This window comes from Penicillium arizonense (assembly GCF_001773325.1).
Source record: "Penicillium arizonense strain CBS 141311 chromosome Unknown PENARI_contig003, whole genome shotgun sequence".
Taxonomy (NCBI): Eukaryota; Fungi; Ascomycota; class Eurotiomycetes; order Eurotiales; family Aspergillaceae; genus Penicillium; species Penicillium arizonense.
This window is the reverse complement of record NW_019173280.1, coordinates 1,075,710-1,102,550: the sequence shown is the minus strand read 5'-3', so window position 1 is coordinate 1,102,550 and position 26,841 is coordinate 1,075,710. Positions and strand designations below refer to the sequence as shown.

Here is a 26,841-nt window from a genome sequence, read left to right as displayed (position 1 = left end):
AAGCGTGGAGGAAGGGGAGAAGAGAGGGAGGACGAGAGTAAATGTAGAAAGGGGAGGGTGGGGCCGTGCGAATGTCGCAAATTAGTTTCATGAGATGAGGATGCTAAGGACTATCTTATTGTTCGAACTTCGAACTTCTTTTCTTAACGCAAATTGGCACTCTCTACTACTTATTGCTTTCGTTCATGCCAGTGACATCTCTCCAACCTCTTGACATTGTACATACCTTGCCCGGCCACCCTCAAGCCTGGCACATCCCTTACTACATTCCAACGCGTCTGATATTCCCACACAATTGGTGTATGGGTCAGAAGGCTGGATCCATGGACCTTAATCAAATATTCTCCGAGAGAGATGAATCTGGCCTGCTAATTTCCATAGAAAGATATTAAGGATCTGTGTATTAAAGAGTATTAAAGAGGGTGATGGGCCCCTGGACCCTCCCTCCCGCTAGCGCTATATAGAGTCCCTACTAGCCGCGCGTACTAAAGGTTGCAAGTGGACACCTGAAAAGAACAATGAAAAGTAAGAGAAAATACCGTGGAAGTTCCATGGACAGTAAAATGTCACCAAGAAGAAAAGAAACCCCATCGAGATCGGGACATCAAACACCGTGATGGAGACGAGGAGCATAAACCCTTGCCAGGAACAGTTTCAGTCTGCCCTAAGTGGGCCAATCATAGTAAGTATAGACGCCAAACAAGACGACACAGACCCACCGCCCAACGCCCACTAAATAACTTGGCTTTGAGTCTGGTCCCATTCGACTGCACGGGCTGATCTGAGATAGATTAATTCCCCGTTGCCGACGTTTCAGCCACGAGATTGTATTTTGTTTCGGTTCCAAACTTGCATAATGTCAGTAGATGAATAGCCCGCTTTTCCCACGTACAAGCACAATATAAGTACATTTCCAATAGCGCATGTAACTTATCGTAACTTATCAGTTTCCTGTTTATTGAGTTCAGCCGTGCCCCAATAATGTCCATGGATCGTCCCTGGTGGATATGAAAAATTGGGTGCATTGGAAACATACCCGACGCACACAATATTGCGATCGTTGAAAATGCAACCAATCAAACCCGGTAACATACGGTAATTTCGCATCAGCCTTGGAACTTCCAGCGTTAGGCGTTAGTTGCCGGGGACCCCCGGGTGAGACAGGTGCCTAAAGTGTATCCGAAACGTCACCGTACCCATACCCTGTGGCCATTGCCATACATGTAGATCGTAGATCGACCTAGATGATCGATTTTCTGCCATTTTACTAGTTGCGACGTCATTTCGAGACCGCCACAGGGTCCAGATGTAGGGCGTGAGACCTGATCTCAAATTTCAATACAACCTACATTGCATGTATACAAAAGGACCAAACGGCAAGAACGCCACAAACCCCTGAAATTACCCACGCAACCAAGTAAATCATGGCATACGTCGCTATAGGTCAGCTATCGTGCATTTTCCCGCCTCACAGATCATGAGGTAATTCTTGGCTGGCTCGGCGGCCTTCAGTTCTTTGAAGAGCGGGTTGCGTGACTTGAGCCAGAAGGACTGGTTACCGACAAAGTCTTTCAAATGAGTGGGACGGATGTCGATAAGCGAGGTCACTACGATAGATGAGGACACTGCCATGCCAGCCTTGGCCCGGACCCGTCGCTTGATCAGGTCGCGTGCCGACAGGGGTTCTTCGGTACGGCCAAGGGGGCTGTCGCCATGGTTGGAAGAGAGTTCGGCAGTAGAGAAAACGCCTGTCACGGTGCGAGTGCCGATCTGAAGGCCCACGATCACATCCAGTAGCCCGACGAATAGGAATGGATGCTGAATAATTTCCACCGCGAAGGAATTGCAGGTCTGTCGAGCTAGGGACCGGTAGCTCTCATCCTCGACGAGTGCTGCCAAGCGCAGAAGATTCCTTGCAATGACGCCGTTCACAGAGGGTGTAGCAGATTCGGTGCCGGTCTTCAGGCGAAGGAGTGGGCCGGGCATGCCGGGGGTGGCGACTGACGAGGTGCTGTAGTATCCGGTAGAGGTAGAGCCTGATTCGGCCAGGAAGTATTCGTTCAAGTATTCTGTATCAAAATGTCAGCCAATGCGATCCAAAAAAACAAGATCTTTCTTACTTTGCAGTCGCTCGGCAAATTGAAGATAGCTGTCATCAAAAGTAGCCTCGTACATGTCAAGCAGGCCGCTCGTCAAGTATGCGTAATCATCGGCGAAGCCGGGGGTATCCCCGCGGCTTCCATCACGGTATATGCGCCAGAGCTGCCCTGAGGCCTTATCGAAGAGGTTCTCCTTGATGAAGCTGATCGCACGTGCTGCAGCCTCCCGGCACTGGACAGCCTTGGAGCTCTCAATCTCCTCAAAGAGAACGCTGCACTTGGCGAGCGCCCCGATTGCCAGACCGTTCCATGCCACAACGATCTTGTCGTCTAGGTCTGGATGTCCGCGTGTTCGTTCGCGGTAGTCATGCAGCTTCTGCTTGCCAGTCTTGATGATCTTGACCACTTCTTCCTCGCTGAGACCAAAGTCTTTGGCAAGCTTGCTTGGTGTGGCCCGAATGGATAACACATTTTGGTTCATGAATTCGTCGTGTGGGTCGTACTCGGGCGCGACGTTCCCATCGGGGAGGACGCCCCAGTGTTGTGCGCAGACGGGGCCATCTCGAGGACCAAGAACTTGAGTCAATTCCTTGAATGACCAGACATAGAAGGCACCTTCGCGCTTTTCTGTGTCGTTGGGACTTGGGTAGCTGTCCGCATCTTCGGAAGAGAAGAATCCTCCAGTGGGCGATTGCAGGGGCGTTGTAGTCAAGTAGGCAGCAAGATCATACACAGCACCAAGAAGTTCAGGATCGTGAGTCAACCGGAATGCATCCACATAGACGTCCAAAAGCTGGGCTTGGTCGTAGAGCATCTTCTCGAAATGAGGGAGACTCCAATCCGTCGTCACACTGTAGCGGGCATATCCATGACCGAGGTGATCCCGGATTCCACCGCGAGCCATGTTCACCAATGTGGTGACGGCCATGGCGGTGGCTTGTTCACACTCATCTTGCCCTACAATATCCTTAACCTGGGCCGGGTAGGCACCGAGTCGGAGAAGGAAGCTGAGATTGGAGGGAGTAGGAAACTTGGGTGCGCGGCCAAATCCGCCATTGATCGAGTCATATCGAGATGCGAAATGCTGATAGGCTTCCTCTAGAAGCTCAATGTCCATATCCTCGTCAACCTCACGCTCTCCGTGGGAGTGTGTCCCTTCCTCGGCGAATTCCCTCAGCTGCTTGGTAATCTCCTTGGCACTATCAAGACAGCGTTGCTGTTGTGTCTGCCAGACATCTCTCAGCTTCTCCAAAATCTCAACGAAGCCAATGGCATCGGGGCCCATGAAAGTGTGTGAATTCGGGCCTTGCCAGTAAGTACCACCAAAGACTGGTTCCAGGTTTGGAGTCAAGAAGACATTCAAAGGCCAGCCACCAGAGCCCGTGGTGGCCTGGACATAGTTCATGTAGATGTCATCAATGTCTGGACGCTCTTCGCGATCGACCTTGATCGGGACGAAAGACTCATTCAAAATTGACGCCACCTCCGGTGACATGAATGATTCCTTCTCCATAACATGGCACCCTGTACAATGTTAGAACGCCCCTACGCCAGTACCTAGAGCAGAACTCACAGTGACACGCAGAGTACCCGATGCTAAGGAAGATTAGTCGGTTATGCTTCTTGGCAAGCTCCATAGCTTCCGCGTCCCACATCTGCCACGCTACCGGGTTGTTCGAGTGTCCTCGGACCTGTAATCTGTCAGTGTGGCGCAAGTACCTCTCGAAGACACACTCACATAAGGAGATCTGCTCTGCTCCAAGCGATTAACCATTTTGGGCCCTGTTTCGGGCACCTCATGGCGGGGATGTGAATGAACACCCGAGGATGCCATGGTGACGGGGTGGTACAGTTATCGAGACTTTTTCCACCGTGGGAGACTCAAATGGTCGTTAGGCCGCAGCTCAAGAGGGATAACTAACGGGATCCGGCAATACCGCGGAGTAGGTTACCTGTGCCCCACGTATGATTGGAATGGAATAAGGTATATAGCGTGATAAAAAGACTGGGGGGGTAAAGAAACAGCAAGCGCCATAGGCGGGGTTGGGGCGAAGGTCGAGGGAACGCGGGAGATCGGCCATGTGCGTCATAGCTGCATCAGGGAGGTCACGTGGGCAATACGCGGTAGTTCAGAGGAGATTATTCGGTTTGGAGTTATAAATCAGAGGGTAGTTTTATTCAAGATGTATGTGTGTATAATTGCTATAGCTCACATCATCAAATTGAAACAATATGAGCTCTGGCCATGTCAAAGCCGGATAGTGATGTCTGTGGCCACCTTACAGCGATAATGAACATGCATACATCTTGATATTTCGTACAGATTATGTATATAGATAAGACTTAGACGAATGACATGCAGCCGCAGCCGATATTATAAGTTTCACAGCTTAAGAATCATGCCGCATCAAATCGGGTCGTTTTTTGTACAGCGTCGTACCTGTGATCTGTGATCAAACCTAAAGACGACAGCTTTCTAACATGGTAACATTTATGCACATAGTTTTCCAAGTACGCAAATATTCAAAACAAAATGGGTATCAAACCATCTAATCATCCATGAGTTCGGCCAACTCCCGTTCTTCTTCCTCAGTGAGCATGGATTCCGTCTTCGGATCTTCCTCCTCGACCACGGGCTTCTTGGCCAACTCAACAGCCTTCTGAAGCTCATCAGGTCGAAGGGACCATTGGCGGATAGTTGCATCGATACCCACGCTGACAACGGTTGATCCAACGAGAACGAGACCAGTTACCTCTTCGAAATGACCAGAGAAAGTATGATAGAGTTCGCCGGTCTGTATCGGTCAGCATATTCCAAAACGATCGCCGAGAAAGAAGAAAGCACTTACCGATCGATTCCACACTCGAACCTCTTCATCGCGACACGCGGTCACGACCCAGCCTCCGGTTTCATGGATGACAACATCGCGCACGAAATCGGGATGCTCCAGGGTCATATTAGCCTTCCACCCATCCTCACGAACCAGACATTTGGCAGTCTTGTCGGCCGAAGCAGTCCAGAGGTCACCATCGTTGTCGAAGAAGAGCTTGTAAACGCTGGTCTCATGAGGAAGCAGAGGATCAGGGACATTGCTGCTATCAAAGATGCTGAACTGGCGGATTTCCCGATCACTACCCGCGCTGAATACAATGGGTTTAGTACTCTCCGATTCAGGGTCGACGGCAAGGTCTTGGATGCCTCGAGTGTGGCCCTTGAAGGTCTCAATGCGCTCACCAGTCGCGATTTTGAAAACCAGAACTTGTGCATCAGCACCACCAGTAATAAGCAGGTCCTCTCCACGGAGCCTCGCACTGGTAATTGAGCGGACAAAGTCGGCGTGGCCTTCGTACTTCCGGCGGGGTTGGCCTGAGGCCGTATCCCAGCTCCAGACAGCCTTGTCCCAGCACCCGGCAAACAGGAGCTTTCCATCGGGGCTCACACAAAGACTTGTCACAGGAGCCATCGGCCCTGTAAACACTTTGGCGGTTTCTCCTGTCTGTAGAAGGTGAGAATTGGTAATGATCTGCGATTAGAGCTACACGTACAGCAAGGATGATCCTTCTCACAGCGCCATTACTTTGCGCCACATAAATTGAACCATTGTTCAATGGGTCTGAATGGACTGCTAGGATCTTTCCCTGCAAGCGGATGGGATTCCCGTTGATATTCTGAGACTTTGCATCTTTCCGCTCCTGCTCCTCCAGGGAAGCGCTACAGAATCAATTAGTATTGACTATACACTCCACAGACAGTAACTCACGATGTCTGAAAGAAATGATCTCGATTGGAAGAAGTGGTCATTGTTGTTGTCGTTGATGCTATCAAACTCCCCCCGCCAATGCCTCGTCAAACTGCTACCCGAGCTCGCGCAGTCCGCCGTAGCCCGAATCCACCACAAAACCACAGATTTTGCTCTTCTACGCGCTTCTCTCTTCGCAACATCGCCCTATCTCATCTTCAGTCTCGTCACCGTTAATACTTTTCGTTCCCCCGCGCGACGTCGCGCAGTTCTCAATCATGGAGATGAACCATCTCATTGGGTCAGTCCGCACTCGGAGGTTCTGGGGTAATGAGGGAGTTAACACCTGGCAGTCAGCGTTTCAACCTGATCTCAAAGAGCGACATTCGGTGAGTCTCCTACGTTTGCCATCTATGACTCGAGCTAATGGTTTAGCTATGTCGGCACACTCCACGAAATCAACCCCGAAGCCTCGACGATAGCTCTCGAGAATGTTATGTCATTTGGCTCTGAGGGACGCCGGGGTAACCCCGCAGAGGAGGTTCCCCCTTCCACCAGCGTCTACGAATATATCGTCTTCCGTGGCAGTGATGTGAAGGATATCAGCATCGCTTCAGAGGAGCAGAAGGAGGCACCACAGCCAGAGGCGCCACGCGTACCCGACGACCCTGCGATTCTTGGCGTAAGTCAACCTCCAATGAATCCTACAACTCTGGCCTATTGGCCAATTGATCAAGTGATGAAAGATTTCGGATGTAAACTCACAGACCTGTTCTGAATGCGCAAAACCGTGTAGAGCTTTCCGTTGCCTTCCTTCTGATGATCAATCTCACTTTGCCCTGGGGCATTCATGTTATGCGTACCTGTGCTAACTGTGAAACAGGGCATGCAACGACCCGTTCCTGGCCAAGGACCCGAGTCAGGGCCCCAGAGTGTTCCTCAGGGCCCTCCCCAGCCACCTCAAGGTGCCGGTCAGACACCTCCCGGCTATCCCCAGCAGCCCCAATTCCAACAGGGCTTTTACCCACCTTATGGCCAACGTTTCGGACCCCCTCCTCCTTTCCCTCCTGGACCTGGTTTCCCTCCTTATGGTGCTCCTCCTGGGTGGTACCCTCCCCCTGGTCATGGTTTCCCTCCTGGTCCCGGCCAATTCGCTCCTCCGATGCCCATGGCCCCTGGTCAGCAGCCTGGTCCTCAGCGCCCCGGCCCTCCAGGTGTTGCCCCCGCCCCGAAGCCCACCTCTGAACTTCCCGCTGGAGATAAGGTCACCAGCAAGCCCAGCAGCCGAAACGCAACTCCTGCCGCTCAGAATGCCCCGCCCCCACCGGTCGAGTCTAAGCCGTCTGTGGCTGAAGTCCAAGCTTCTGTCGGCTCGGCCCCCGCACCTATCCCCCACAAGAGTGGTCGAGTGATGCCTGCTATTCCGATCGCGGCTCCAAAGGCTGCCCCCGCTCCTCGCGCCAACAACCAGCCCATCACCGATGCTACCGCTGCTGCCACTGCTGCTGTCGCTGCTGCTATGGCAAAGCTGCCACAGCCCGGTTCTCAGAAGCAGCCCGACGCACCAGTGGATGCTCTTGCACAGCAGATGAACAACATGCGTCCTTATGATAGCGCTCGCGGTGGTCGCGGAGGTCACCAGAACCATCAGCACCAGCACCAGCACCAGCACCAACACCCTCGTGGTGGCCGCGGAGGTGCTCGTCACCACATCCAGCACCAACAGCACAAGAAGATCGAAGTCCCCCAGTCCGACTACGATTTCGAAACCGCCAATGCCAAGTTCAACAAGCAGGATTTGGTCAAGGAGGCTATTGCTACTGGAGTCCCTGCCGCCGAGGCCGAGGCTCATGCCGAGGAGGTGGAATCTCAGGATACTGCCCACCACGCTGCGGCCGCTTCCACCAACAGCATGTACAGCCGCTCATCCTTCTTCGACAACATCTCGAGTGAAGCTCGTGACCGCGAAGAGAACACCGCGCGCGTTGGTGGTCGTGAGTGGCGCGGCGAGGAGGAGAAGCGCAACATGGAGACCTTCGGACAAGGCAGCGTTGATGGCTACCGGCCCAATTACCGCGGACGTGGCCGTGGCCGTGGCTACGGACGTGGTCGCGGTGGATACAGCCGTGGCTACGGTCGTGGCCGTGGAGGCCGGACTCAGCCCGAGTCCACTGGTGTGCCTTCCCAGGGCTAAACGGATCCTCACTTTTCTCATGTCCTTTCAGCGATGATTGCTATGTCTTTTGATATTTAGGAGTGGCAAGACAAACAACCGAAACGAATACTCACGGTTGAGTCGTCTTGAATCGTTTTCTTGTCTTCGGCGCAATGGGATCTGGGCTTTGGGGAGCATACTGGGATGGCCATACAATAACTTTTGCGAACCGGCAATTATGGGTGTTCCTTCATTTTTTGTTTAGTTTTCTTTTCTTCTCTCTGTCACGCATACCCTTCCTGCAGCGTCTTTCCTGAAATCCCCGGATCGGGCGGCTATTTCCCTCATGTTTTGTGCAGAAAGTGGCAGATGGACCACGAACCTCCATATGGAGCAGATTCGAGCCCGCCACTGGCGAGGCAGACATCGTTGTGTGTGTATACCATCTGGGGGAAACTCCCTTCAAATGAAAATGGCAAAAAACGAGGCCAATTGGCCTACGCAAGTGTTGTACACTTTGAACCACTGTAACTCCAAGCTTCCCCATACGCTACACGTCATTGTGGGGAAAACTGCTCTCTCCGCATCCCCCGGCTTTCCACCGAAACATATCAATCTCGCTATGTATCAGCCTGAACATCCCCCGCAACCCCTAGAATAAATGTAGACCCGAACTTAGCCTCGGGATTCAGACCTATCCTCGGCTTCAATATACTCAGTTTCAGTCCATATAAACCCCTCTCAAACAAAGCCCACCTTGGAACTCGATATAATATAGTTTAAAATCCAGGATCCAGATCGTAACCCCACCACCGACTTTTATTATGGTATCTCGCAGTTCTTCCCGGCTTTCCGCCATCTCAAGCCATATTGACAACAAACCGCCTAGCAATAACCCCAAAATGCCTCCTTCGATCCAAATCCCAGACCAATTACCCTGGAATCCGAACAACACGCAGTTTCCTTCAATCAAAGATCTTCCGAAATTAGCTGGTGCGCCGGAAGGCGCTGCTTGGGTCTGGGGGGAAGATGATGAGGTTGGTTATTGCTATTATTCACACCTACTCTCTGTTTCCTTGCAACTGATTGAATACTAGTTGGGTAGATTAAATCTATTGACACCGCAGCGGGTGAAGGCTTCTACTGCTGAGATTGAGACTGGCGAAATGGTTCGACTGGAGTAAGTACAACCGATATCATAGGCAATATTGCTTTACTCACAGTGTATACTGCTCAGCCTTCCTCTCACGGTACCTGAAAAACCTGCTTTTGACCGCGAGGTATTCCAGCATAATATCAAGACAATCGCTCCGGATATCTCCTATGATGATACATATACCATGAACACGCAGAGTGGGACGCAATGGGATGGATTTAGGCATGTAAGTTGTCGAATTCAGATCAATTTACTACATTACACACCTTTGATCTAACATGCTGTCCTAGTTCTCCCACATTGACAGCAAGTTGTTCTACAACGGGGTATGTATGCTCCAACTCCATCCTTATCCCAAACCCCCATTCACCAACTCAACCCTGACCTAAACCAGGCCAGAAGCACCGACTTCCTAGGCCCAGCAGCAAACCACCGCTGCAGCATCCACCACTGGGCAAACCACGGCATAGCCGGCCGAGGAATCCTCCTAGACTACTATCACTACTCCCAAACACATAACAAACCCTACAACCCCTACACCAACCACAGCATAACCCTATCCGACCTAAAAGCCTGCGCAACCTCCCAAGGCCTCGATCTCCGCCCCCAATCACAAGGCGGCGACATCCGCATCGGAGACATCCTCCTCATCCGCTCGGGCTTCGTAGACAAGTACCACGAACTCAGCTCAGAGGAACGCTATGCGGCAGCAACACGGTCCCACGAGGACCTATGTTTTGCAGGAGTGGCGCGCGAGCAGGCTGTGCGGGATTGGTTACATGATTGCTATTTTGCTGCTGTTGCTGGGGACTCGCCAACTTTTGAGGTGTGGCCGGTTCCGAAGCATGATTATTTGCACCAGAGTTTGTTGGCGCTTTGGGGTGTTCCTATTGGCGAGATGTGGGATTTGGAGAGGTTGGCTACCTTGTGTCGGGAGAGGGGGAAGTGGTCGTTTTTTGTTACTAGTGCTCCGGCTAATATGCCTGGTATGTTCCTTTTCTTTTCTTGAGTTTTTTGGTTGGTTTGCTAATTGGGTTATAGGTGGTGTTGGGTCGCATGCGAATGCTACTGCTATTCTTTGAATGGAGGCATGCTCTTCTGGTTGTGCTTTTGTGGATGTTTATACAACAAGGGTCATATGTGTATCAAGTGTCACTCATGAAGTCTTGGACAGTATCTACACAAAATATATCCTCGGCGCGAGTATAACCTTTCAATGCATTATATTCGCTCTAGTTTTCCGTCGCTTTCTTCACTTATCCTTTGTCCGTTTTTGAGTGCTACATCGATAGGAAGATGTTCACTAGCAATACTCTGGCTACTGTACCTATTTAAACAGCTAAAAGGCATCACTGCATGGAGTGTGCCCGTATTTTCAGTTTCGCATAAGCTTTCCCTTTCATTCAGATGAGCACAATAGTTGCAGCTATCATACCCTCAATCATCTCAAGCTCTGATTAAGCTTCCCCATGATCTGCAAACCCAACATTAAACATATGAACTGTATAAAAGAAAAGTATTAGGGCCGTGAAAGCACACTGCAGTAGGTATCAACCGCTGGTGCGATCGATGCCTTTCTTGAACGCCCCTAAAGCATTCAATGAATCACCCCTGAGGATGTTGATGTCATATATTTTGTTCGTCCCGATTGACATTATACATCTTGATTTTCACAACAGAAAAAGTACAATCGGATCGAGAAAATCCAATAGTAAATGACTTCATTGAATCCCCTCTTGTTTGCCTTCAATGATTTGCAAGCGAGGCCACATCATCGAGGCAAAAGATTGACCGATTTTCACAAAAATGAAGCAAAGTGGATATAGATCGGCAATTCCTTTCTCCACCCTGCGTTTATAGTAACGGACCGATTGTCATGTGTAAGGTGGTGAGAGCCGGGATTGTCGGCTTCTCGATCTGATCAGGGAATGGTCTCAGAAAAGTGTATTTTTCTTTCGTAAACTTGCCACTGAGCTAACTCGAAGCTCTGGAGTACACATCAATTTGATCTACGGAGTACAACACATGTACATGTAATAATTTCGAGGCGATGTTCCACCTCAGGGATGATCCAGCCTGGTCGGTGCCGGGGCCAAACTTATGATCTTCAAGTATACGAGTCATATGGAGTCAACTTACTCCACGGTAAGCTAAGTTATTTTTGATCTACATGTAAACTAAGCACCCGACCTCCACTATGGTCCCAGTATGCGGACATACAACTAACCCCATTAGATTCATTCTAACAAGAATCCATTCGTCGTCCAAGAGGGTGAATGAAGTCACAAAGATGCGTGCAAGACACTTCGGCTCAGGAGACCTTGCATGATTTGGCTGCTGGTGTCCTCATCTGCACACTACATGGCCATTTTGTCCTTGTTATTTCCAATGTTCACATTTGCTCCTTTGCTGACCAGGTATCTAATAACGTCGTCTCTTTTAAGAGCCACTGCCGTATGTAATGAAGTTTCCCTCTTGAAAGGAAACATGTCATAAGAAGCTTGATAGTCTTCGTACCAGAGAAAATCGAACGGAGCACCCTTCTCTTTAAGGGTTTTGACCACTTCGAGGCTTTCGGACTTTCGGTAAATCGCAGTATGCACAAGCTGACCTTTCCTAACATCACCGCCACAATATAGAAGAAGATGAATGATTGATAGATCGGCATATTTGACGGCGAGAGAGGGTGTTTAATCGATATCGCATCGTATGTTGGAATTGGCGCCAGGATAAAGAAGCCATATGGTCATTACCCGGTCCCCGAGTGCATTGCTAGAAGTAAACGAATGTCACCTAATTGATACCTTTAGAATAGAATGGGTTGAATCACGCAAGAACCGGGAGCGGGGGAAGTCATTCTATCCATTGGCTTGTTAATATCCCAGGAGGTTATAAAGAAGCTTGTTAAGATGTCTTTTGCCTTAGCCTTAACAGCTTCGAGTACATAAATTGGTGACATAGGCAGATTACGACGGAGTAGTTCCTTTACAAGACAGATCTTGTTTGACTTTAGGGCATCAACCATCGCCCCGGAGAGATGGCGGATATCGCAATCGTCAAAAAGAGAGAAAGAGTGATCAAGGATTTGTCGTAATTGTTGGTCGTCGTGAAGTTTTTCTAAGGGGTGAACCAAGGAGAGCATCTGGTTTGGTATTGGGGTAGGGGTTACGCTCCGGTTAGGATGTCCCTTTTGAAGGATATTATAGGCAGACATGGTTGAATACTTCGGCGGAAAGAAGTGAGAAGATCGATCGATGATCCTTCGATCAGAGAACAAGCTCTCTCCCGAGTGGCAAGGGGCGAGCCCTAAAACGGAAAGGGAAAGCCAAGATTTGCCAGGCATTATTCAGGATACAGAACATGTATGCAAGTTCGCAGATCATGACAACGCGCGGCGTATCGTCCCATATTTCAATCAAAATAAAATCGGGTCTACTGAAAAGTGATGCCTTGAGCCCCGTTATACGCATGACCTACTACCAAACTAAGTATCGACGGTCCACATTAACCCCGTCAACACACGACTGACGAGACCGATGCAGGAGAACATACCCCAGGCACTTGTCATCCCTGATACGGGATTCCCCCCCAACTTCTCCTTATCCATGTGGGTCAATTATATGGACAGGGCAGACCCCCAGTGGTGTACTGTACATCCAAAGTATAAGTATAGAGACTGGCATGGCAGCCCATAATATCTCCCAAAAATCATTTCAAATTCAAACCTCAGACAGACCCAAAGGATGTTATCCTCAATAGCAACAGCTGTTCTATTTACGACTCTAGCACAGGCAGATACCCAACAGTACAACCTCACAATCCAAAAGAATGCCCCGGAAAAGGCCTACCACGTCCCAGCCGACTTCTTCAGCTTCGGCTTCGAAACCGCCTTCTTCCCCCAATTCGACACCGACTTCTCAGAAAACATAATCAACTCCATCAGCTCGCGCATGAGCAAGCCCTTAATCATCCGTATCGGCGGCACAAGTGGTGACCTGGTGCAGGTCAACCTAACACAAGACGAACCAGCTCACTGCGCTAGTGGTCCTTCGTGTCCATACTCAAGCGAAGATATATTTGTCCTTGGCCGTGGCTATTTCGATACCTTCAAGCGGTTCCAGAGCACAACCATGACCATCCAGGCTCCTATGATCCCTGTTAGACCTGACAGCAAAGATGAGGATTGGATTCCTAATTCGATGGAGTTTGTTCAGCAGGCTTATCGTGCCCTTGGAAAAGAGCGTGTTAATGCCATTGCATTGGGGAATGAACCGGACTACTACTCATACGGTGTGAAACAGTATGTTGATAGGGCGCTGAAGATTGAGAATCGGACGATTGAGCAATTGGGCTTGGAGGGTGAAGATAGACGTATCTTTGAGCTGGGAGATATCGGGTGGACGGTGATCAAACAGCGTGATGGGGACGGGGAGGACTTTGGCTTGCGGAAGGTCTTCCAGAACGAGCTCAATGCAAATGGATATGGCAAGTATGCTGCGCAGCATTACTACCAGGCCGATGAGGGGGGCAAATATGATTCACAGGCGCTGCAGGGTATGTATCATATATGTTTTAAACTTACGTTCTGGGGGATATAGACTAACATCATCATAAAAGATCGCCTCATGAACCACCACGCCATCGCGGAACGCTTCCCCAAAATGAGAAGGGGCATTGAATACATCCACAAAGCCGACAGCAACATTGGCTTCGTGATCTCCGAACTCGGGTGCGCCCTAGGAGATCCTCCGATTAGCTTTGCCGGCGCATTTGGTGCAGCTCTGTGGGCAGTCGACTTCCACCTGACAGCAATGGCACGCGGCGTGAAACGCGTTTCTAACACCATGCGCCCAGAGGCAACGCATTCATTCTGGGTTCCCAATGATATGGGCCCACAAACCAGCGGACCTTCTGTGCAGGGTGTTTTCCCTTCTGCCGCGTTTATCACAGACTTCGTGGGCAAGGGTGACTCCCTTGGGAAGGTCATTGAGATTGACGTACCCGGCACTCCGCAGTTCTTTAGTGCATTTGCAATGTACAATCTCCAATCAGGGAAGCTGGCGCGTGTTGCACTTGTCAATCTGAAGCAGTGGGATCATAATTCCAAAGATGACCGTGGTAGTGCTGAGGTTATTCTGAATGTTGATGCTGGCGTCGGGTCGTTGCATGCTCGGAGATTGCACGCTGAGAAAGGTACTTCGGCGATGGGCTTTGATCTTGGTGGTCATGAAGATAATGTTACTTGGGCTGGGGAGCAGTGGTCTCATACTGTTGATGGGGGTAAAGGGCATTTTGTTTACGGTTCTATGGTGCAGGAGGAGGTCACTGTTGAAAACGGTCACGGGACTGTCTCGGTGCTTGATAGTGAGGCGATTACTGTGTATTTTGATCAGGATGTTAGCCTTTTGGACCTTCTTCACTGAGATTAATCTAATCATCTGGATGGTTTATTAACTATCCTTAATACTTTTTCTTAAACACTGAAACACACATTCTAAACAATATTAATAATCTAATAGAACAATATAAATCACCAACATAAAGACATGATTCATACTATCCCCACTCTTAAAAGCGCCATAGGCCCTCGTACGATGAGCTAGCGGAGTAAATAGTGGTAGCTAAGCCTTTTACTGAACTGTGTCTTCCTCTTGTTATAGGATCAAGGTCCTCGCTTAGTAGCGTATAATAAGGGGCGAAGGCAGAGACTAGTCATCTCGGAACGGCTATTCCATTCGTCTAGCATATACAAGGTCCGATGCAAACCACTAATAGCCTTTCTCAATCATGACATCGTACCCGAAATGCATTGATAAAAACACCCGCCGCCGTCATTTACATTTATCTAGGGAGTTGCTGAAGGAGTCTGCCCATAATCCCTGCCGCTCCGTATCACCATTGCTTCTCGTCATACGTATATGTATGCCCCCGTGCAAGCATGTATAAGGCGTGCATTTCCAGAATCGATATTTGCTTCCCAACGGGAGAGGTGAGAAAATGAAGTGCGAATATGCCCGCCCCCTACTTTGATCGAGCATTCAGTTGGTCCAGATAAGCCGGACGGTGTGTTTCCTCGGGTCAGTGGTCATAAAGGCATGCTGGGTATAGTCATCCGCTACGAAGCCGGTCAGCACCACCCACTTGCATGGTGCGGAATGACAATAGACATACCGTAGACCTTCGAATCATTCCAAGCTTCAACAATCGTTTAAAGCTACTTCTCAGCAAGTAGAATGGGCGGAGTAGTCTGCTTGTTATCTTCAAATAAGTCGTAGACAGTAGTAAACTCGGCGGCCATCTGAGTTCGAGCTCCCTGAAGCAATTCAAGTGTTTCAATAGCAGGCCCAATCACAGTATTTTTATTCTCAATTCCGATACTAAATTCCCAGACTTACACCTAAAAAAAGGTCCGTGAATCTATGGCAATTACCTGGATGGGATCCGCGTAATGGAAGTATAGTAATATAGTTCGGCTAAACTCCGGGCCAAGAAAAGCGTGGGGTCTCCGCAGATGTAACTCCACGTCACTTTCTCCGACTTTGAATTTCTAAGCAGCTGCAAATAAACCCGCATTCTCATCTGCTTCACTCTGTATATCCTACCCAAGACTCAAAAGTCTTAGACATCTTCTCATTGGTACTCGACTCTACCCAACACATCTCATTTCACGTTCTATGTCATCACCATGAGCACACAAACACAAACAGAGACAATCGTACTCCAACCAACACCTCATACCGAAGCCAACACAAACGAAAATGAGAGCACCCAAGACCAAAGTCCCCCGGAAGTAAAATGGATGTATCCCAAGATCCTCAGCGCAGGATTATCCTTCTTCGTGGCGGGAGTCAACGACGGAAGTCTAGGATCGATACTTCCCTATGTGATCCGCTCTTACGATATCAGCACTGACATGGTAGCTGTACTGTAAGTCAACCTACAAACATATCACAACAACCCAAACGCCCTCCCTCCAAAAGTCCATTTATACTAACAACTCCCAGATACGGCACAACCTTCTTCGGCTGGCTCGTCGCAGCCCTAACAAACAGCACAATGACCCAATACCTAGACCTAGGCCCAATCCTCTGCCTAGGCGCCGCCATCCAAATTCTAGCACACGTCCTGCGAGTCTGGCTACCCCCATTCGGGCTATTTGCGGTAACATTCTTCCTCGCCAGTCTGGGCCAAGCCTACAATGATACGCACGCCAATACATTCGTTGCTTCCTTGCACGGCGCCCACCGGTATCTTGGATTTATCCATGCCATGTATATGGCTGGGTGTTTAGTAGGACCGTTTGTGGCGACGGGGGTTGCGTCGGCGAATGTGGATTCGAAGTGGTATCTGTTTTATGTCTTCCCGCTTGGGGTGGGGATTGCCAATCTTGCGCTTGTTGGTGCTTCGTTTCGGGATCGTATGGCTTCTGCTTTGACTTCTAGTCGGAGGAGGGAGCGGAGGGAGAGGAATGCTAGTGGGGGTGCGTTGAAGGAGATTAAGGAAACGCTTTCTATTTCTGGGGTTTGGCTGTTGAGTTTGTTTTTCTTTTTCTTTTTGGGGGCTAGTATTACTGCTGGAGGTATGACTTCTCCTTTGATTGCTGGTTGTTCGTTTGCATTTGCTGAGCTTGCTAGGTTGGATGGTCGAGTACCTCGTCAATGTCCGCGATGGCGACGTCAAACAAATGGGTTATGTGCCGGCTGGCTTTTATGGCGGTGCATTTCTTGGACGGCTTCTTTTGGCAGAGCCCACGCATCGGTTTGGAGAGCGGCGGATGATCTTCATTTACGCTGTGCTCTGCTTGGGATTGCAGTTGATATTTTGGCTGTGTGTATCGCCTCTTTCTATTTATGACTCGATGTACTGATCTAAAGCAGTGTCCCGAATATCATCACCGAAGCAGTAGCAGTCAGCTTACTCGGTCTCTTTATGGGTCCATTCTTTGCAACGGTTTGTTCTTCCAATACCTTCACCCATATATGTGAATAACCACTAAGTTAGCTAATGTTTGATAACTAGGGTATATCAGTAGGCACAAAGATCTTCCCACCAGAACTTCAGTCTTCCGCTATCGGTAAGCCACGCGAATTTCATCTCTTCCAGATTTCTAACAAAAACAGCATTCGTCTTCGTCTTCGGCCAAATTGGTGGCTCTGTCTTCCCTGCTTTGACTGGTATCATTGCCACTAGGGTTGGCGTGCAGGTTCTACAGCCTATGCTTGTTGGATTGATTGGTGCGTCGGGATTGAGTTGGTTGATTTTGCCGAAGGATGCTGAGTTGCATCGGGATTAAGAGGCTGGCGGGTGATGGTCTGTGAATGGTAGTTCAATGTAGTTCAATGATTGTTATCATATATCAATGCTAAAGTAGAAGGTTTTAAGGAAGTCTTTGATGTCTGGCTCCTACTGTACTCCGGGTAAATTGCCTCTCTATATCTCGAGACCCAAGGCACGATTCCACGCATATGCAGATAAGAAATAGATTTTGGTTTATGTGTGGCTATATACATATGCAATCTAGGCGGAAACCTTTTTAAAACAAAAGAAAAGAAAAGAATCTTCCCACAATCTCCCATTCTACCTTCACGGCCTCGACAACTTCATATGACGGTTCACATCCTTATAAAGCAGATAACGGAATTTCCCGGGACCACCAGCATAACAAGCCTGCGGACAGAAAGCGCGCAACCACATGAAATCACCCGCCTCAACCTCCACCCAATCCTGGTTAAGACGGTACACAGCCTTACCCTCCAGGACATAAAGCCCATGCTCCATAACATGAGTCTCAGCAAAAGGAATAACACCACCAGGCTCAAAAGTAACAATAGTAACATGCATATCATGACGCAAATCAGACGGATCCACAAATCTCGTCGTAGCCCACGCCCCATTAGTATCCGGCATAACAGTAGGCGCAATTTCCTTCTCATTCAAGAAAAGCGGCGTCGGGTAGTCAAGACCCTCAACAGCCTCATATGCCTTCCGAACCCAATGGAAGCGCGCAGTCTGCGCGCCATTATTGCGAAGTGTCCAGCCGCTCTTGGGCGGGAGGTATGCGTAGCCTCCCTCGGTAAGGGTGTGGTCCTTGCCAGCGAGTGTGATGGTGATTTCGCCTTCTACGACGAAGAGAACGCCTTGCGCGGCGTCGTCTAGTTCGGCGCGGTCACTGCCGCCGCCGGGTTGGACTTCCATGATGTATTGCGAGAATGTTTCCGCGAACCCGGAGAGTGGGCGGGCGATTACCCATAGTCGGGTCTTGTCCCAGAATGGGAGGAAGCTTGTTACTATGTCGCTGAAGGTGCCTTTTGGGATTACTGTGTAGGCTTCGGTGAACATGGCGCGGTCGGTTAGGAGTTGGGTTTGGGGTGGGAGGCCACCGGTTGGTGCGTAGTAGGCACCGATCTTCTTGTCGGACATTGTGAGGGCTGTGGCGGGTTCAACTGAGGGTTTGGAGAGTCAATTGAATAAAGCGAGAGAGAATGGAGGGAAAAGTGAAAGGCGAAGTTGAAAGTGTAGCGATAAGCCCCGCATATTTAACAATTCCCGGCGTTGGCCGATTGCTCGGGTTCGACCGACGGTCCCGTGCGGCGCGGGAAAACTCCGTGGCGAAATATGCTAATAGCCGTTGGATAGTTACATTATTACATTATTGGGTAGGGTAATACACATTTCGATTGGAACAGTTCAATTCGAATTCAATTGAAAGTCAACACACCCAAAACGCCAGGGTATAAACCGTCATTACATCGTAACATCACTCAGAAAACCATATCCACCTACACCCGTACACGAACAACCTTGCAAATCCATGAAAATCCATGAAATCCACGGGGAAGAGAGAACACGCTAATCAGACAAAACGCCAGCGATAGAAGAAAGATCCCCTTCAAAAGATATCCTCAGGCCACTGGTAATCCTCAAGACCACCAAGAAGACGAACAGAGCCCGGTTCAGGCGAGAGAAGGGCAGAAGGCTGCGCAGAGTAAGAGACCGGTCTCTTAGTAGGTGACTTGTTCTTAGTGACTTTAGCAGCATTCGAGCGCAGTTCCTTTGGGAGGGGTGGCACGGGAGGGACGTCCTCGTTGCGAGTCAGACCGTAGCCATAGCCTCTCTGATATCCGGGAGGTGGTTTGGAAGGAGAAGGGCGTGGGCTACGGTCTGGATTGAGGGTGCGATGGGACTGGAGGTAGAAGGCGCGGTGGGAGTCGGATTGGTTTGTTGGGGTGGTGGGCAGAGGCGAGAACCAGATATCAGTCCGGTCTGAGGCGGCTGACTCTAAGCGCAGTTTTGACTGACTCTGTCTCATGTGGAGGGGGGTTGAGGGCTTTGAATTTGGTGAGCGATTGGCCGTGGAGACTCTTCGGGATTGGACAGAGGGAGACCTTTTGTTGGTTGTGTTGCGGTCTGTGCCGCTGTCTGTTTCGACGGTTTCTGGGATCGCCGTGAGAGCGGCGTTGTCGATGGCTTGCTTGCGCTTGGCCGAGCCTGGGCTTTCGCCGGCTTCGGATTTTTGCCATTTCACTTTACCCGGGGGACTGAGGAGATCGAAGTCGATCAATTCGTCGAATTCGGATTCGAGTTCGAGGTTGGTGTCGCAGTCCGTCGGACTGGGTTGAGGAGGGTTCCGACTATCGACTGATTCAGGAATGGGTGACTTCCGTTTACGGGAAGAGCTGTTCTTACCCATTGACAACGGCCGTGGCTCTTTTGAGCGGCGCCTTGGAGTTCTGGCCGCAGCCGGGATTTGAGCTGGGCGGGGCTTTTCGAATGAGAAACTTTCTCGGTCCTCCATGGCAGGCAGGGCTGTCACTGTCACTCTGGTCTCATCAGACCCGGACGCTTCTGCTTGTTGATCCAGAAGTCTCTCCGACGGGAGAGTAGGAAGAGCCCCAGGAACGAACTTCCGTGGGAACGATGCGGGATCCATCTCGGCATTGAGAGGCTTGGAATATGGTGTAGGTGCTGGTGTCCGCTCCTCATTGCCGGTCAAATCACGAAGCTCCCGCCGAGCACGAAGCAATTTCTCCTCGAGGTTGCTGACTTTCTTGAGTAGCTTGGCTTGGCGCGAGAGCTCCCGACGTGAAGGTTGCTTGCGAAGACCAGTAGGCTCAGACTCGTCCGACGTTCTATCACAGTAGACCGTAGGAGCAGTAGAAGGCGATTCATGTGGTCTGTTAAAGAAGGTCGTACGCAGATCCTGGAAAGAGGAGCGTTTAGAAGCCGAAGAGTCAGAGCGAGAGGGCACAGCACGATCTCCACGGTCAACAGAATGACGGCTTGACTCTTTCACAGGCGAGCCATTCTCCATCTTCTCTTGAATGGCCTGCCAGGTCTGGTCGGCATGAGACGTATTGACACAATGAGGCTGGGTGTATGAACCCTTATTGGTACCCTTGTAGCCAACCTTCTTCAATTCGGCATAAGCAGCCTCAGCCTGGTTGATAACATCCTTTTGCGGCGACTTATTGGACGACTCCTCAGAATTCTTGCCCCATCCACCAAATGGATTAAAGGCCGACGCAATGGCCTTTCCAAATCGGAATATACCAGACGAGCGGTTCTGCCCAGCGGGCTTCTGATCACGGAAGTAAATGCTAGGCGGTTTCTCACTGACACTATCATTCATATTCGCCTCCACAAAACGGGATGTTCGACCACGCCGATGACGGGGACTAGAAGAAGTAGCAGCGGCATGTCGAGCGCGCAGCGAAGCCAACGACCCGCGAGGCGAAGCACGCGGTGAAGCGCGCGGCGAGGCCTTGTATGCAGGTCTAGTATTGCTAGCACTCAGATTGCCGTTATCGCTGCGGTTGGTGCGGCGATCATTGGCACCGTCATGGGACGCAGAACCATACTCTGCAGCTTCATCAGGCAAAGGCCAATCATTGGACTTGCGGCGTTTGGCCAGGTTTGCCGTGAGCGAGCGATGTTCGTCCTGGTCAACCTCTTCGGCGTCGTCGAATTGGCCAGACACGTCCGAGCTCCAATCGTAGTTGTCGTCTTCACTGGAGCGCAGGTGTTTGCGCGAGGAGCGCTGCGCGGGGCTTGGGTCAAGGTCCATTTTGGACTTGGTCTCGCGGGTTATCTGGAGTGGCGCAGGGTGGTCAGTTTCGTTTCTTCTTATGCTGGTGCGCCTGGAACGATCCCTTCCGTGGGGATTCGGGCAAGGAGGATACTGGATGCCATACCTTTGCGGTGGGGGCGTCCTTTGGCATCCCTGCTCCGCGCGCCCTTGTTGAGGGGGAGATATCGCGAAACTGGGAGAAAGGGCTGTAGCATAGAAAAAGGATGCTGAGGAGAGAGGTAGGATACTTGAAAGGCAAGAAAGAGAAAGGTGTTTGGGATAGACGAACAAAGTACTGGTTTGTTTACATACTCCGCACTTACCAAGGGGGAAGTTTGTTGTGGTACTGGGTACCCGAGTCTCCCGCACTTCGTTCACTGTTTACCAAGTACCCGCTACAAGAAGAAAATATAGAATGTCCACTAAATTATTGGCATATTATTGTTCATCTACGTAGTAAGTTATACCTTGCGGGGATTCGATAAGTCCGCGTGTCTCAGACATGTGCTTGTGAGGAATGTCGATACTGTTTACTTTCCAAGTCCACAGACTCATGTGCATTCTGCTGGATTTGTGCAAAGGATTGATTGAGCTAACAATGCTAGGTATCAGGGGCATGCCAGACGCCGATGTAAAGAGTAGATTAGGCCTTCGAGGGTTCAAAGCAAGGGAGCCCAATACCGCGACGTCTCAATGCAGTTTCATAATGAGACCCGCTCTGACTGTCCATAAAAGTACGTCCCAGAAACAATGATCGCTGGAAATTGGACAAATAAACACTGTGCCGCCCTTTTGAACATCACATAAGACCATCCCATAACATAAAGGGAAAAATAGATCAAGCCTAGGGACCGAAAACTCCCTGTAGATCGTAAACATCCCAGTTGGGGTCCAAATCGGGGAAGGGAGGGAATTTCCCCGATCGTACGGCTCGGGGATGAAAGGAACCGGGTGCCTTGCTCTTACATATAGCGAGAGAGGAATGATGTAGTTCCCAGGAATGATGCGATTGGAAGGGATCACAATTGGGCCAAGGTAGTCGAAGGAAAAGCAGAGCCAAGCCCCGAGGGAATATAAATGTTGACTGAAGGGTATTCGCGCGAATGATCGAACTTGAAAAGAGACTTGAAAAGAAACAAGAAGCATGTTCCTGAAGAGATAGCTGCGCAATGCATCGAGATGTCTAGGGCTCAAAATCCAGCAGTGAAGTCGAGAAAAAAAGTCATATACAGATAAATGCCGTGTCAGGATCCGGTCCATTGACTGGTTCTAGTCATCGTGACAAGCCCAATGCGAATAAGTCATGCTCAATGCCATTCAGCAAATCCACGTCAATCTCAAGTTGGCGGAGGGGCTTTCTGTACAGTTCTGCCGTTGGCACGCTTGTATGACATTTCGATGCCCATTTCAGCCATCAATGCAGCCCGACTCTCTGCAGCGTAATCGCGATAGACGGCAGCAGGGTAAGGCTCAGCATCTGGCCGCATACCATTCTGCATCGAACGTTCATCAAGGCCAAAGGAATCTTCATGGGACCGTTTTCCGTATGCTGGACCAGTCTGGTACAGCATGCGCTTCCCCGAAACGTTGTCGTATCCTGGGCTTGGAGACGTGCATTCTACAGAGGGAACAACCTGGTTGGTAAATTCGTTGGGTGGGGCCTTCAGAGGCGCCAATGCTGATACCATGCTCGGGGTTTGAGTGCGTGACACTGCTGCTTGTGGCATTGGGTGGTAGAGATTGGGGTCGGGCATGCGAGTTTCCATGCGGGGATCCATGTAAGGTTGTGCTTTTGGCGGTTCCATGCGAGGGTCCATGTACGGTTGTGCTTTAGGCGGTTCTATGTGGTAAGAAGTCACAGACGGCTTAGGATAGCCCATTCGTTGCTCGGGCATTCGAGGTGCCATGGGATACCCACCGGGCGTCCCTTCATACTCTGAGGCATTTGATGGGTGTCGAATTTGCGCATATGTATGTTGCGGAGAATACATTCCTGCTGGTACAACTGGCGGAGGTGTAGGAGGCATGTGCGGAGCCGGGTAATGAGTTGGTGTAGAGCCGAATGAAAGGTGTGACTGATATGAAGGTGTTTGGGAGTGGGACATAGGTGCGGGTGGCATAGGTCGCTGATATGGTTGCGGGCACTGGAAGCCATAATCTGGCGCAGAGGGTCGTCGATCCGGTGGAACAAACCCATATGGCGATTCAACCACGCTGCCGTTGCTATTTGATCGAGGACGGTCCATCGCAGCAGCGTAACGATCAGGTGTCGAGAATCGATCTGTAGGTCGTGCATATACACCGGTGCGTTCTTCGTCGAATTCGTAATCTTCCTCTCGCTTGTCTCCCCGGCGTCTCATGCGCACATCACGGCGAATACGAACACGGCAACCCTGCTCGGCAATGATGCGGCTTAAGGAGGTGCTAGTTGCCAGGCCCGGGAACTTTTTCGCACTGTAGACTGTGAATGGTACTGACTTGACCTCGAGACGGAAATGCAGGAATGCATGCGGCGAATCTTGCTTCGCTCCGCCGACAGGAGCAACTTGGTTAGGCAGAGGGAGATTCGAGTCTCTATCGGTATCTTTGGCGTCCTTGATCTCTTCATATAGGTGAAAGTTCAAACGATACCGGCCTTCATGGCGCACTGACAAATCCGGGAAGATGAAGTAACCTGCTTGCGAGGGACGGTCGAGGTACGCGATGCCGGCGACTGGCACACCTGTCAAGACTGGGCACGATGGTGGTCCAGATACCCGCCCGTGGGCGATAGGACGTGCAGTGTCCAAGGTTGCGTAGAGGAAGAAGTTCGCATTGTAGGCAAAAGTAATGTCTGTCTGGTGGGCTTCATTGTTGGGATCGGACTCGAAGATACGCAGCTCGACAACGGGCGGAGGATCAACAGGGCGACGGTCGGCAGATGCTATACGAGATGTTCAGCGAACGCGACCACGGCTCGATTCCTTTCTGCTTACACTTTGCTCCTGCGCCACAGGCTCTGGCTCGCTCTGGCTGCTGCATCACGCTCAATTTGTACGTGAGCTGTTTGCCTTCTCGAGTAACCCTGCTGACCGAGTGTTCGGTCTCATTGTGAGGCGGCATGATGGATGGTCTGGTCGCCATTTTCGCGGATTGACACTGTTATTTCCGGTGATCCCCAGTTATTCTGCCGGGCGCGATATCAACAACACGTCCGAGTGCGATGGCGATTTCGTTGATTCTTGGTGCGCGACGTACAATCCGGCCCACAATCCAAATCCAGTTTCCAGTATCGAAATTAGGGGGGTTCAGCGTAATTCCCCCCTTCCAGCTGACCTCTCTCCTGTCAGGAAAATCAGACGGTCAGATCAAGTTCGCAGACATACGAGATGAAAATCAGGTAGATGAAAAGAGAAAGAGAGGGGGAGACAGTGACACTAGTGGGCCGTGGTATGGCCTCGTATGGTATTCGAAGTGTATTTTACTTCCTCTCTGTACAGACTAAACATAAAAATATAAATATGAAATAACGTTAGATATCATATAAACATGGAATACATGCTTATTTCCAGTAGATCATCTTTTCAGTAATGTAGTCATTCCACGTTAACGTTACCCACAGGATCCCAGCCCAACGGACCGGAGACCCCTATCCGCACCTTTATTCTATAGAACTCCATGTACCCCTTAGGTACTGTCCCTGTCCAATCCTGCTTTGTTCTAGGGCTTAAAGAAGCTCGCTCGTATCCATGGAAACATCTGCCATTTAACATGATTCTGTCATACCCTCCGTAGGTTTACCAATCAGAATATGAGGCTGACTAGACGGTTTCTGGTAGGAGCCGCTCCGGTAACCTGAACCAATACTAGCTCGACCGTGGATTTGATCTGCAAGTCGAGATCCCGGCACCGGTGATTTCTGACGGTGATTTACTGTAGTACTTCATACTTCTTACTGTGATATCATTGATCATTGTACTGTATTATATAGCCCTAGACAACCTGGTTGCCTTAGTTCATAGAATTAGACACTACAAATTGAGGCCTGCAGATGATATACGAGATCTTCCCAATTCCAGGCCGTTTAACCGTTTGCGATACTGTACCGTATGGTATAGATGATATCCGAAACATTGACTCGCCGGGGAACTCGGATGAGGGCTTCTGCATTAGCTCTACTGTAAGGTTTCCCATATTGCTATACTGCATAAGAACTCATACCCATGAAATACTCGGAAAACAAAAGCCATCATTCGGAGTTTATGCTTATTACCCGACATACTTAACGCAGTTGCATGCGATATCTTCGTGGCGCCATGATCGTCTGCACTGGTCTGCACTGGATCTACGCAACTTGATCATGTCTCGATTGACTTTTCCTGTTTGCCTGTTTGCCTGTTTGCCTGCTTTGTGTTAATTTACCCAAGTTCGTTTCAGAGTACAGCGTACAATACAAGCACAAGGCTACTATCGGCTTCGAAGTCCTTGATGTACAGTTGCAGCACAATAAGTATACAGTAAGTTGTAGTTGGACATCATACCACCCTTGCTTTTTCCGTGCATTTACAATGGCTATGATACAATGATAATCCGACTATCATTACCATTTGCAAGCTGAGAAGATTATTGTAATCATCCTTGAATCATGTCTGCCCTGGACCGTGAACCCCGACCTAACCACATGGATTTCCAGAACAGGTGATAGTAACTCATTTGAAATCGCTTCCAGAAGGAATCACTATAGCGCATCAGTAGCCTCTTGGCAAGTGAATCTTCCAAGGAACGGTGTATCCCAGGATTCAACCTACAGCACCTAGTAACGAACGAAGTACGGAGTACTCTCTACTGGGTATAGTTCTAGACACTGTGTACATGTGAGATATCCGCCCCCAGCCCTAGTCCATATCTGCAATAGCCGAATGTCTCTTTCGGGCAGGAGTCTCATCTATGGTACATATGAACTACATGCAAGTGCGATGACGAGTAGATGATTACTGGTCGGAAATTCTACACCCTAACCCTCGACCCTAACATCCATGTCGGCTCCGAAGCCCCTGTTGAACTGGGCAGGTAGTGCCTTGGCCCGGGGTCACCTCTTTGTTCGCGACATGGTCCTTGGACGGGCGACTGCGTCAAAATAGCTAGCAATCGGGTCGAGGTTGCGAAGCTTCTTTTTGCGGCTAAACTAGTGGGAGTTGGGTGTATAGATAACACTGGAAGATACAGCGGTCGCATCAGGCTACGCGAGACAGTTCGCAATTACAGGACTGGGACTGGGACAAGTACGGCACTGACTCGCAAATGGGGGCAACGGATTGGATTAATTTCCGTGGCTGGGCCGCTACTGCAGGTATGTTTGTTGCGGCGTTTTGTCTTGAGTGAGCTGAAAAGTACGCGACTGTACTGTACACAGTGTACATTACATTTCACAATAATAATTCTGATCAAGCAATGCAAGCCATTGCCGAATACTCTCACGGTTAAATGGCTTGAGAGTACATATATGTTGACCGAATACCTGGCACTCGGGACGACTTTATTTCCACGATAGACGTCCTTGCAGGAAATGCGACCTGTCAAAAATGACCCTATCTTTCGAGCTAGGCGAATGATCAGACCGCTAGTTGGATCCTGACGTTGCCACG

At 50.0% G+C, this 26,841-nt stretch overlaps 9 protein-coding genes across 9 annotated transcripts; 4 read left to right on the top strand and 5 right to left on the bottom strand.

Annotated features, from left to right (window-relative positions):
* Window positions 1–1,437: 1,437 nt before the first annotated feature.
* Window positions 1,438–3,933, bottom strand: PENARI_c003G05731 (thioredoxin domain-containing protein; the record flags this gene model as incomplete). Its single annotated transcript, XM_022628397.1, has 4 exons — window positions 1,438–2,069; window positions 2,121–3,623; window positions 3,673–3,790; window positions 3,838–3,933. The coding sequence occupies 4 exons, from the start codon at window positions 3,931–3,933 to the stop codon at window positions 1,438–1,440; spliced, it is 2,349 nt and encodes a 782-aa protein (XP_022491337.1).
* Window positions 3,934–4,648: 715 nt separating this feature from the next.
* On the bottom strand, window positions 4,649–5,901 carry PENARI_c003G11133 (WD40 repeat domain-containing protein; the record flags this gene model as incomplete). The annotated part of the gene is made up of 4 exons (XM_022628772.1): window positions 4,649–4,894; window positions 4,949–5,596; window positions 5,646–5,811; window positions 5,861–5,901. 4 exons carry the CDS (start codon window positions 5,899–5,901, stop codon window positions 4,649–4,651), a joined length of 1,101 nt encoding a protein of 366 aa, XP_022491785.1.
* Window positions 5,902–6,117: 216 nt separating this feature from the next.
* PENARI_c003G06727 (uncharacterized protein) lies at window positions 6,118–8,033 on the top strand (the record flags this gene model as incomplete). The annotated part of the gene is made up of 4 exons (XM_022628467.1): window positions 6,118–6,140; window positions 6,193–6,228; window positions 6,275–6,521; window positions 6,723–8,033. The coding sequence occupies 4 exons, from the start codon at window positions 6,118–6,120 to the stop codon at window positions 8,031–8,033; spliced, it is 1,617 nt and encodes a 538-aa protein (XP_022491338.1).
* An 863-nt stretch (window positions 8,034–8,896) lies between these two features.
* PENARI_c003G12477 (uncharacterized protein) lies at window positions 8,897–10,232 on the top strand (the record flags this gene model as incomplete). Its single annotated transcript, XM_022628859.1, has 6 exons — window positions 8,897–9,031; window positions 9,092–9,174; window positions 9,232–9,376; window positions 9,441–9,476; window positions 9,545–10,136; window positions 10,192–10,232. The coding sequence occupies 6 exons, from the start codon at window positions 8,897–8,899 to the stop codon at window positions 10,230–10,232; spliced, it is 1,032 nt and encodes a 343-aa protein (XP_022491879.1).
* Window positions 10,233–12,893: 2,661 nt separating this feature from the next.
* PENARI_c003G04478 (glycosyl hydrolase family 79 C-terminal domain-containing protein) lies at window positions 12,894–14,573 on the top strand (the record flags this gene model as incomplete). Its single annotated transcript, XM_022628309.1, has 2 exons — window positions 12,894–13,704; window positions 13,768–14,573. The coding sequence occupies 2 exons, from the start codon at window positions 12,894–12,896 to the stop codon at window positions 14,571–14,573; spliced, it is 1,617 nt and encodes a 538-aa protein (XP_022492014.1).
* A 1,262-nt stretch (window positions 14,574–15,835) lies between these two features.
* On the top strand, window positions 15,836–17,443 carry PENARI_c003G08065 (putative MFS transporter; the record flags this gene model as incomplete). The annotated part of the gene is made up of 6 exons (XM_022628566.1): window positions 15,836–16,077; window positions 16,155–16,684; window positions 16,785–16,977; window positions 17,028–17,100; window positions 17,170–17,224; window positions 17,271–17,443. The coding sequence occupies 6 exons, from the start codon at window positions 15,836–15,838 to the stop codon at window positions 17,441–17,443; spliced, it is 1,266 nt and encodes a 421-aa protein (XP_022491896.1).
* A 290-nt stretch (window positions 17,444–17,733) lies between these two features.
* PENARI_c003G00853 (uncharacterized protein) lies at window positions 17,734–18,570 on the bottom strand (the record flags this gene model as incomplete). The annotated part of the gene is made up of 1 exon (XM_022628055.1): window positions 17,734–18,570. The coding sequence occupies one exon, from the start codon at window positions 18,568–18,570 to the stop codon at window positions 17,734–17,736; it is 837 nt and encodes a 278-aa protein (XP_022491423.1).
* A 469-nt stretch (window positions 18,571–19,039) lies between these two features.
* PENARI_c003G06272 (putative nuclear RNA binding protein) lies at window positions 19,040–21,214 on the bottom strand (the record flags this gene model as incomplete). Its single annotated transcript, XM_022628436.1, has 1 exon — window positions 19,040–21,214. One exon carries the CDS (start codon window positions 21,212–21,214, stop codon window positions 19,040–19,042), a length of 2,175 nt encoding a protein of 724 aa, XP_022491411.1.
* Window positions 21,215–22,554: 1,340 nt separating this feature from the next.
* On the bottom strand, window positions 22,555–24,319 carry veA (sexual development activator VeA; the record flags this gene model as incomplete). The annotated part of the gene is made up of 2 exons (XM_022628709.1): window positions 22,555–24,140; window positions 24,193–24,319. 2 exons carry the CDS (start codon window positions 24,317–24,319, stop codon window positions 22,555–22,557), a joined length of 1,713 nt encoding a protein of 570 aa, XP_022491734.1.
* Between the last annotated feature and the right edge of the window lie 2,522 nt (window positions 24,320–26,841).